General features: G+C 39.9%; 1 protein-coding gene across 1 annotated transcript; it reads right to left on the reverse strand.

The window, feature by feature from the left end:
- LOC145242792 (uncharacterized) lies at positions 1-936 on the reverse strand. The gene has a single exon (XM_080105925.1). It carries the CDS (start codon positions 934-936, stop codon positions 1-3), a length of 936 nt encoding a protein of 311 aa, XP_079962051.1.
- Positions 937-12,072: the final 11,136 nt, after the last annotated feature.

Consider the following 12,072-nt stretch of genomic DNA (forward strand, 5'->3'; position numbering starts at 1 on the left):
TTAATGACGGACGTCACACAGCTTCAACTTTGTGAGAGACGGTTGTAGCGGTGCCTTAGTAATGCGTTTGTAGTCAGCAAAGGCCAAGGTACTACAGCTGGCCCCAGTGTCAATTTGGAATTTGCATAAGGTTTTTGTGCTGTCTCCCGGGGTGGACATGTCTGCCTGATAGTGTTTGCAATCTGTGAGACTTCTCAGGGCATAAATGCTTTCGTCACTGCTGACTGCTTCTGTTTCCATGTAGTGCACCTTTGCAGTTCGCTGTGTTGAGGATTTATTTTGCCGGTGTGATGGGGTGGGTTGCGCCTGTGATTGGCATACTCTGGCAATATGGTTGCGCTTCAAGCAGATAGTACATGTGAGTCCATAAGTCTGATACTCTCCTTTGTAGTTGCTCTGTCCACAGAATTTGCAGTCCTTTATGAATTCTCGGGGCTTTCTCTTATCTCCCTTGGTGTAGTAGATAGTTTCTGTTGGGTTATTCAGTTTGCTGAGCTGTTGTTCTGCCTGTTCAGTGCTCCTGCAAATATCTATTGCCCTGTCTAGGGTGAGTCCAGATTCACTGAGGAGCCTGGCCCAAACATTATTATTACTGGTACCTGTTACTATTCGGTCACGCAGTAGGTCATCCTCAAGGGCACCGTAGTCGCACGTTTTGATTAAGTGTCTTAGTTTGATCAAATACGCATCAAATTTTTCACCCTGTTCCTGTGTACAGGAATTAAATGTATACCGTTGGTATATGATGTTCTGTTTGGGTTCAAAGTATTTTGTCAGTCTTTCCAAAAATTTTTTGTGTCTGCTCGTTCCTCTGCCGACATTGGCAGGTTTTTGTATAATTGCAGACATTCCTTGCCGATTAGTGAAAGAAGTGTGCCTACCTGTACATTTGTGTTTTTTCCCCAATTTTCTGTCGTGGCCACGTAGTTCTCCCATGTTAGTTTGAAAAGTGCCCAGTTTTCTCACAAATCGTCATCCATTTCCACTTTTGCTGGTGGTGGAATTGCATACACCATGTTTATTGATGAATAAGCTTTGTCAAAATTCAAAGCTTGTTTAGATCCATATGGTTCGATAGATGTCTCTTTCATACAGAGACGAGGGTGTATGTAAGACTAGAGTTTAGAGTATCATACTGATTGGGTTTTGCCGATCATGTGTTGGAAGTGTTCACTGAGTGTATATGGGTTATTTCGAAGAGAGAAATCCTGCTGACACTATGTTAAGTAGCGAGAAGCAGAGAGAACACAAAGCCGATATTGAGTTAAGAATATGCCACAGCTTTATTGCCTGAATCGATGGTGGTTTGCGGAGCTAGTCGTGTTTTCATACGCACAGTTTCGCAGGAGGTTGTAGCCGCAGCTACGTACTTTGTTGTAGCCGCAGCTACATACTCCATAACATTTAGAAAGTGAAAAGTCGATTATCTGTTGATTCTAGATTCCCAAAAGGTGTCGCTAGTTTATCATTTGAAATTAAGATAGCACATTAATCCTTCGATAAAATGTGTCATAAAATTTGATTTTCTTAAAGTGGAATATGCATTCTCTCACAGTTTTTTCCCCTGGCTTTTTCTTGTGTCTGAACTCCACTCGGTTCACTCTCTCAGGCCTTAGGATACTGGCTTGTAACGTAGCATTTTCAGACAGCTTACAAATGTCTATACATCTTTGTAAATCCAGCTGTCTTATTTTAAGTAACTCAGCTTGTGTCTGAGGGTTACGTATTCCCAGCACTACTTGATCTCTGAGTACTGAGGAAACGCAATTGTCACAAAAATTGCACGTTTTTACTAATGTCCGAAGTGCCGTAATAAAAGATTCCATGGTCTCCGTTTCTCCTTGCTTTCTCATGTGAAAAACATAACGCTCGTAAGTTTCATTTGTTTCCCCTATAGCATATTTATCAAACGCCTGAATAATTTCCGTAGGCGTTCTTTCATCTTCAGGCGTTGGAAAGTGAAACCCGTAGTACACTTTCAAAGCATCATCCCCTAACGTATGAAGCAAAAGTGCAGTTTGATATTGTATCGACTGGGTTGTCAGATATGTAATAATAGCATAATTATGCCATTTCAGCTTAAATAGCTTCCAATTCTCTGTCAAATTCTGCTCCATACAAAAGGGGTGGTGGTGGTCTTATGCCAGCTACCGGTCTGTTTATTTCCCTCATGTCTCCTTCTGACATTTTTTTTTCCTCACCACCTGGCAGCGTCGTAATTTTCACACCGAAAAATTAAACGTTACTTATCTGGTTTTTTTTTTTTTTTTCTTTTTCTGCTACCTTTCCACCGTTTTGTTTTTTCTTCTCTTTATTCATCACCATGTTTCATGTGTGAGGATTCCCACGGATAAAATATAACATAAAACCAGTCGTTGTGTTTACTCGGCAACCATCTTTATTTGGTAATCTCCAAAAATACCGTTAGGGCTTACAACATGGCCGCCAGAAGAGTCACGTGCGGATCACGTGACTCTTCTGGCGGCCATGTTGTAAGCCCTAACGGTATTTTTGGAGATTACCCTTTATTTAATACTCTTCTTACACTGGTCACCTCCAAGGGGTGTTACTCCAAACGGTGTAACACGTGTTGCTGTTCATGCAACAGTCTTCGTGAAATGACAGGTACGAACATCATAAGGATTTGTAAAAGATTTTTCTTGAAAACAAATTTTTATAGGCCCAAATATAGACAAGACCCAACAAATCTTTTCCTATAGTAAAAACCGAGCACGTTATGAAAAACAAAACAACCCCGATTTTCTTATCTGTTTTCAGATGCAATGTGCGTTGAAAGTGAACTCGCACCGACCTGAAGACATTCTTTTATTTTGCTTATTTTGTGGGGCTATAGAATATAGAGACAATGAAATGGAGTTTCATGCTATATTCAAAAGCAACTTTATTTATTATCTTCATTAGTAGCATGTACAAGAGAGAAACAGGTTAGTAGCTGGAAGTGTTCTTGTGTGTAAGGATAGATTTAATATTATGTCGACTTGTTGAAGGAGAGAATAGTTCAGTTTACATGTAGTTGTCAGGATGAAGGGGGCTGGTTAAAGGAGAAAGAAAGAGCAAAGTCTTCAATTTGTTCATGTGTTGTAGTGGGTGTGCGGGAACATGATGAGAATTGGCAGCCAACCGGATGTGAACGCATCCACCATGAGAGACAAAATGAAAAATCGTCTTTTGCACATGGCTCCATGCATCGCTTCCGCTTGATAAGATAACCACAAAATAATTATCGACCAATGGCAAAGCTCCGTGCCTAAAATAAACGCCTCAAATATCACAGTCATTGGGAGCCGGTGTGCGACTATAAAATGAGGAATTTGAGGGAACCGAGAAGAGAAGGAAACGGAGATTCACCCATCTGCGTCAGTGAACGCACGGACAGATTCTCCCACCCGACCTAAAGAGATGAAGAAGAAAAAGAAATAAGGCACCAGTGAACTGAAGCCGACTACGCTCTCATGTTATGGGCCAAACGCCTTCAATTCTAAACAATGCCGAATTCACACAAACTAAAGAAGAGAGGAGGAAAAAGAAGGTGAAGACGCTGATGAAAAAGTCACTCGCTTTCCAGTTACAAGCCAGGACACGCATCACCGACAGCAGGATGACCGGCCTACCTTAACCCTCTCCATCGTCCAAAAGATAAGTTACATTTTACGAACATTTATTCCTTGTCAATTCATACATACCTAGAAACAGTTTACGAACATTCATTCCTTGTCAATTCATACATACCTACAAACATTTTACGAACATGCATTTCCTTTGTTAAATCACATTCCATCCTATGAACACTTTGCCTCTCCTAATACAAATTGTTGGTAGTAAATAAAGTCGGTTCTCAACCTTCAATATTCGTCTGTCTTTAATTATATGGAGTCAGAATCTACACATTTCCAACATCCTTCCTATCCCTTATTCCTTTTTTATAAAAACCTAGGCCATAAATGGTGACACCCGAACGCGAGAGAAACACGCATTTCCTTCTATACCCTAGACCGCTATAAATGGTGAACCCGCCGACCACGATGAAATTGCACATTCCAAAATTAAATAAATAGTAATAATAAAAGGACAGACGTATTATGGCTGAAGTTAAGAGAACCCATTTTTTTTTTTGCTCAGATAATTTACGTGACTAAAATAAGAATTGGCGAACAATTATACAAACACCAACCTTCACAAAAAAAAAACAAAAAAAACAAAAAACGTTGAATTACATTAACAGGACGAACGGCAATCTGCTAAGAGATTAAACATTTTTGTCAACCACTGAACGCGTAACCCACAAATTTCGCAATGGAGGATACTGTGTCAGCGGTCTCTGTAAAGATACCGGGATTTATGCATGCTGCTGTGGACGGATGGTTTGCCATATGCGAGGCTCAATTCGAACTGAGGAACATATCCAACGAGACCACAAGATTCTATCATGTCCTCTCAAATCTTCCCCCTGACTTGATTTCAAACCCTATCCACCAAAATCCTCACGGACAGTCTTGGAATAGCTCTGCTATTTCGGGTGGCGCTGTGTGTGGGAACATGAGAATTAGCAGCTAACCGGATTTTAACGCATCCACCATGAGAGAAAAAATGAAAAAAACTTCTTTTGCACATGGCTCCATGCATCGTTTCCGCTTGGAAAAAAAAAGATAACCACATACTTAATTGTCTTGTCGAAAATAGCAATATACAAAAAATTACAAAAATTCATTGAGCAGAAATTTATTTATAGTTAAATGTAATTTTTTATGGAAAATTGGAAGAAATTGCATTTTTCGTATATGTTTTTTTTTTTTTTTTTTTTTTACAAAGGCATCACCACATTATCAAGGCCCAGAGGCACTCAAGGATAAGGGTTAAAGAGTGTACAGTAGAAATTGGTCGATATAGTAATAATTAGTAATGAAAATTTGGTAAATTTGATAACTTATATGGAACGGCTCATCAAGAACTTATTAACTTTAGACTTGAACACAACCATATTGTAGTCAGCCGGAAAGCAGGAAAACGGAAGACAATTCCACAGGCGTGCAGTTCTAAGAAAGAAGCTTTGTTCATGGAATCTACGTTTAGGTTTAGGTACAGATAAAGAGTGGGGGAAATTATTGATAGTGTTTACAGCTAGACGAGTGTTTCTTGTGAAAGTTTGGCGAGGGGGGACCATAGATTGAAGCTCAGTTTAACACTTTCCATGAAAATAACGATACATCAAAGACAAACTCGCAACATCTCTTCTGTGAGATAGAGGTTGCAGGGAGGAGAAAAGGACATCTCCTACGAGGCTACGAAGTCTATTTTGAACTCTATCAAGGCAGGACAAGTCCTTTTTAGCAGCTCCTGCCCAGATGTGGCAACAGTATTCCATCCTTGGACGTACCTGGCTCTTATATAGATAGAGAATAGCATCAGCAGTGAGATATCTACCGGATCGATAGAAAGATCCCACCATTTTTCCAGCGGCCTTGGCAACAGATTTGATATACGTGTTCCATTTAAGATCAGGAGTAATGGTCAAGCCCAGAAGCTTGTCAAAACTTGAGGCCTCCTGAAGACGAGAGCCATTCATTTCAATTGATGACAAATGTGGATTAGAATGTTGATGATGTAAAGAGAGAAGCTTGGTTTTAGATGCATTAAAAGTAACCAGCCACTCCTTTCCCCATTGTACTACGTGCTCAAGATCAGAGGAGAGAGAATTGGAGAGAACGTGGTCGTTTACTGTCTTAGATGTGCTACCATAAATGGTAGTGTCGTCAGCATAAATGTCTACAAATGATGTAAGGATATGATTTGGAAGATCATTAATGTAGATCAGGAAAAGAGTTGGGCCCAGGATGGATCCCTGAGGGACACCGGCATTAATACTGTGAGCTTCTGATTTTTGCCCCTCAACTACTACTCTTATGAACCTATCAGAAAGAAATGATTTAATAATTGAGAAGACTTTTCCAGCTATACCATAGCTAGCGATCTTATGAAGTAAACCTTTATGCCATACCCTATCAAAGGCTTTAGATATGTCAAGAGCAATTGCCCTAGAAAGATTGCCACCGTCGAGAGATTTGCTAATCCTATGCGATATAACTGTAAGGACATCTGCTGTAGATCTAGCAGAACGGAAACCATATTGAGTGTCACTAAGAAGGTTATTTTTGTTGAGATGGTTGATTACTTCTGTATTTAACACAGATTCTAGCAACTTACTCATGACGCACAGGAGACTTATTGGCCTGTACTGAGAGGTGGATGAGCGATCACCTGAATTCTTAAATACAGGGCATACTGATGAGATTTTCCAGGGAGATGGGAAACTATTCTCCTTAAGACAACGTTTAAACAGTTTTGTAAGTATGGGCGCTAGTTCAGGTTGAAGTTTTTTGAGTACTATAATTGGAATACCGTCAGGGCCAGTTGCTTTACTGGAATCAAGGTTTTTGATTAGCTTGGCAACATCACGTACAGATATACGAATATCACATAGCGTGTTTTCTGATACAGGAGGAAATATTGGGGGTTGGCGGTCTTGGTCACAAAGGGTAGAATTAGCTGCAAAGTTCTTGACAAAGAGTTTGACTTTGTCTGATGCTGACGAGATTACCTCAGGTCCATTGATAATAGTTGGGATGGAGCACACGCTTCTGTTCAGGATTCTGTTTGCTATTTGCCAAAACTGGTGGGAACCAAGCCGCTGCTCAGCTACTTTGGACTTAACAGATTGAGCATACAACTCTCTTGCGTTCCTTATTACTTTCTTACAATGGTTGCTGGCAGTCCTGAAAACGGCTTTAGTTTCCATACATCTATTACGTTTGAAGCAGTGGATTTCTGTGCGCAATGGCAGCAGCACATTCTGGAGAGAACCATGGCTGGCTGTTAGGTTTTTGCTGAAACTTTTTAGAGGGTATGAAATGGTCAATACCTATAATTAACCATTCAGTCAGGTCTAATACTATAGAGGACACATCCTTTTTAAACATGGAATGCAGAGGTAGATCAGATATAAATGTACGGAAGCTATCCCAGTCAGCCTTAGTGTATCGATATACTGTACGAATACAGGGGATATACTTATCTCTTTTTTCGACATGTTAATGGCTGACATACTTTTCAACCTATAACGATACACTTTTTTTAAATTACAAAACACAATATCAGTTATTCTACTTGAGGAATTTGGGTAATTTTTGGATATATTACTATTTTCGACATGACAATTAAGTATGCAATGTTGTTTTTACTTAAAACAACATTTAAAAAAAAATCGATCTGTCGACTCTATCTGAACAAGCACCAAAAGTTGTTATGATAAAGTGCAGGGAACTAATTATTCTAGTATCCGTTTCATGCACAGTTGGGAATTAATAGATATCATTCACCACAATAGCACATTTACTCTAGAAGTTTTCTTAGAAATTACTAGTCTGATTTGGGTGAAAATTTGAAAGTATGAAATGATAATTCAACTCGGTATTATGAAACAAATTGCGGTCGATCAACAGGCAAAAATCACTGCTCACACAAATTCTTCGAACTGATTTTGCCGCTTCTCAAACGTCAAACGATTTCTTGATCCTCTGCCACCGACAAGTGACCTGTTTTTATAAGGCACACGCACACAATCTCACAAGACTTCGTTCACTACAAAAACATTCACGGCCGCCATGATGGACTCTTTCTTTCTTTCTTGACACACGCGACTAACAAGACAGACAGACACGAGGACGTTTGTACGGTAAGTCATTTTCCCCACACTCCCCCCTGATCTCATGATCACACAGATGGCAAGGAGGTGGTGATCGTCTTTGTTGGGTGCTTCTTCGAGGAGGGGACGACACACGCCTCATCTTCACTTGTGCTTTCGTTTGCGGTCTGAGGGTCGAGCATCTCTGTCTCTTCATGGAGGCTATTAATCTCTGTGTCTTCTGGGAGGCTACTAATCTCAGAGTCACTGCTGATGGTGGTGCTGCAATCCAGAGCGATGCCTCGCTAGATTTTGACTCTGATTCGCTTGTGTCGTTTAATGATGGTTGCGTTACTAACCGTATGTCTTTAACATGATGGGATATGCCATTGACCCGCACCGCTTGTAGGCTGATTATTTCAGTGACTCGCCCGACTCCATACCTTGTTGTGCACTTTCCTTGCAGGTTTTTGATCCACACAACATCCCCTTTCCTCATTCTCTCTCGATCTACTTCCAGTTCAGGCAGCGGGTTCATCTCTATGCTCTTCACCCTGATGTGATACCTATGCAATGTATCAGCCGGTGCCGTAGAGGGCAAAACATCATCTTTCTGGCTTACATTGTACAAATAAACTGCCTCAAACAGTGTGCAGCCTGATCTAGCTGCGATTATTTTGATGGTTTGATGATTCCGTTCAATGATCCCATTTCCACTAGGTACATGGGCGCATTGAAACCTCAAATGTACTCCCCAGCTGTCCGTAAACTTTCTAAACTGCTCACTGGTAAATGCAGGACCATTGTCAAACAATATCTCTGTTGGAGGTCCACTTTCAAGGAAAATATTGTTTAGTTGACGGACAATAGTGACTGTATCTTGTCGACGCAGCATATGCCATATGGATGGACCGCAATCAATGAGAGTCAGGAAATTCTCACCATTGTGGTGAGTAATGTCTATTGCTAGCTGGCTCCAGTGGCTCCTAACTTCCAACTTCCCTTTTTCCCAGCGAACGGGTGCCGGGTCAATGGACTGACATTCCACACAGCTTTTTACTACTTCCATGATGTCTGCCCTTCGCACTCCTGCTTCAACCAACTTAGCCAAATATAAGGTCTGCTTGACTTCAGGATGCCCGCTTTGTTGGTGGATTTCCTTAATCCGATTAGATTGACCAGGGATCATAGATGTGGCACAGGGATGTTGCATAGGTTCAACAGTTCTTTTTATGGCATCAAGCCATCTTTGAGGTACCCTTGTAAAACAACTGGCCTTGTTTATGCTGGATCTGACCAGGGACACCTCCATTGATAGTGCATATTCGTTCACCAGGCTCATGATTGTGTTGTTCACCAGGCTCATGATCTTGCTTGTTGCTTTGGTTCACACTCTAGCCCGTCCGGTAAGGGTGTCTGAAATCTACTTATGGAGGCAAGAAGAATCTGTGAATAGTTGCAGGGTGGTTGTCTTTCAAAGAATTGCCAAGTTTATTCCCTTGATCACTGCATCGAGTTCTGCCAGGTTTATGTGTTGGGAGTCCTTTTCTGGGTGTAACCAGCAAGCGTTTTCCACTACGGCTCCATCATGGACACGCCAATGGCAAGAGAGCTTGCGTCAACCCATACACTATGGTCCTGGCTGTCAACACATCATCTGCTCCGTGCTGGATCTTCTTTGTGCACTCTGGTGAGGACCTCTCTGACCATTGTATTGAGAGGGGCGTCATAAATTTTGTTATGTGCTGATGTGCTGGCAAACATGCTGCAGTGGAGTTTGGAAGGAGTGTGATTAATTACTAGGATTACCGATATATATCAAGTGCACAAACAAAATGGCGTTTTCTATGTTACTAGCGAGGGGTACCCGGCGTTGCCCGGGTGTTTGGAGGTATGTGTGTGGGGGGGTAAAAAAAAGTAAGTATGAGGATCAAACCCGAACCATTGAGGCAAAGTTGTGAAAAAAAAAAACCTGCGACGTTAACCATTGCCCCACCGCGACATGCTTACGGAAACACGTTTGAAGTTATTTAATTACTTGGATTTAGCAGGTGCTCGTTTTAATGAGTTAATGAGGTCAAGTTTGACTGCGAGATTTCATTTACTGCTGAACGCTTTTTTTCCTCGCCCCCAAGATGTTATAGGAAAAAGAGTAACCCACATGCAGCGAGCAACAAATATTGAATATTTATCTTCCTGAAATCGAGCAAATTAAATAGACAGGCGAGCTTCGTTGTTAACTGTGAGATATTACCATTTATATGTGGTATAAAAAGTTTTAAAAAGTTGTGAAGCGAGCGACCGCTTCTCTGAAAGAAGCCTTTTGTAGACACAGAGAAAAAGTGAACACACATACATACATTTTCGCTTTTATATTTATAGATGATTAACAACATTTCCAAAAACATTAACATAAACTCGACCCTAAAAAAATTACCTTAAAATCGTCTCCCAGAAATTCGACTTATACACATGTATATACATGTGTATAAGTCGAATTTCTTGGAGACGATTATAAGTACACTCAACATCTTAGAGACAATCAAATATATCACACATCAAACAGAAAATAGACACATTCATATATACTCATGGATATATGAACACATTATACAGATGACTATATTATAGTACCAAGTGGAAATAATCCTATTTCAGTATGTTATGATAAACTTGCAGATCCAAAACACTAGAGGATGGTGTCTAGTAGACATTCAAACCCTTTTTTTATTCTATAAAAAATCAGGAGGCGCTTTCATGGGCTGACACTTTATTTATGCGATACATAGATATGCGAACGTTCATAAGGTCACTTTTCATTCACACTTCCACTGTGAAAGACCAATCACTTGTAGGCCAGTGTACACTGCATTTACTATGGGAAATGTTTCTTTGAGGTTTATTTTAGGAAAGGGACTCAAAGACTATCCTGGGTTTAGTGAATTTGTTATATAATGCCAACACCTTCGTTTTCCGGTCCTGGATATGACCTTAAACTATATCCGATGGTAAGGCCCCAGCTTGCGGGCTTTGGGGAGTGTGGAGCCACCCTTTTAATTGCCATTGCTCCCAGGTCCACTCTGACCCGGCGTGGTAGTACCTGTTAGGGTCCGAACTATGGGTTAAATAGAAACCGACTTGAAAAAAACAAATATATTCTATTAAAAAATGTTTCTTCAAAATCACTGGATTCGCCATTAAATAATCTGAAAAAGGTTATGTCGTAAAACAAAAACAACCAACAAACCAACCTTTGTCTTCACACCAGACAGATGTGAATTTACTTTTCAAACATTGATTTAGCAAAAGTATTGAATTGACCATTTAACTATAGTCTATCTTTCTTGTGTTTTCAGATATGAGGGGACCTTTACCGTGAAGGTGTGAGATTTTGCTGCTTGTTGGTTTCGTCAAGGAATTTACATCAAAGAGCACCAATGTTACAATTTTGTTGGAACATACTCCATTAAAGTACTTTAAAAGAAGTGTAGAGTTGTGACGTTGTAACGATGGGAAAGGGATTGGAGATAGTTTGACCTATTAGATTTGAGAGTTTTTGAGGTGTCTTCAACACAGAGAGAGAGAGAGAGAGAGAGAGAGAGAGAGAGAGAGAGAGAGAGAGACTACTGGTTCAAAACTCCTCGTTTCCTTCACTCTAACCGCTACTTAGTTCTACAGCCATATATTTTCTTTTATTCCTATTTATCTGCTTCCCTATGAGATCATATTTAGATGAAACCTTAGTTTTTAATGTGAGAAAAATCATCTTGCTTATCTTGTCTTCTTTTGTTATAAATGTTATAAATTAGAGTTCTTCTGCATTTTTTCAAATTTTTCAGGTATGCTTGGGCGCTGACAGGAATAATCGGAAGCGGCCAATCAGAAAATATTAAACCGCTATGATAAAATTATGATGATAAACAGGAAAAACATAGAAATATACAATAAATAAAATTGCAAACATGTATCTAATCCAAACCTAAACCCTAACCTCTGCGATTAAAATTATTTAAAAAAATTTTTTTCAAGTTATAAAAAAGTAGCCTTCATAGAATCGTATTAGTTAAAAATATACAGTGCTTTAATTAAAACTTAACAAACGCTCGTCCGACCTTTTCTGGTTATTTCCATCGGCTGCTGAGCAAGCCTGAGCCAACTTTGAGGAAATCACAAGTCAGTAAATGCAAAAGCACCTAAATTAGTCTTGTGTCATTCTAAGAAAAGTATTCATCTGGTCTGTTGAGGCATCCAGTTTAGTGTCGGTACTTTAGATAGAATCCCTAGTAAAAAACTGTTCCTATATTTTTTACATTGAAAAAAGGGTGTAACCACAAAGGTTTGGACGATTTTATTTATAAATATAAGAATGAACC

Source organism: Euprymna scolopes, chromosome 21 (assembly GCF_053919585.1).
Source record: "Euprymna scolopes isolate OS-2025 chromosome 21, ASM5391958v1, whole genome shotgun sequence".
Lineage (NCBI taxonomy): Eukaryota > Metazoa > Mollusca > Cephalopoda > Sepiida > Sepiolidae > Euprymna > Euprymna scolopes.

What these genes read in the sequence shown, in the direction of transcription:
- LOC145242792 (XM_080105925.1), bottom strand. Translation starts at nt 936, where the DNA reads ATGGGAGAACTACGTGGCCACGACAGAAAATTGGGGAAAAAACACAAA.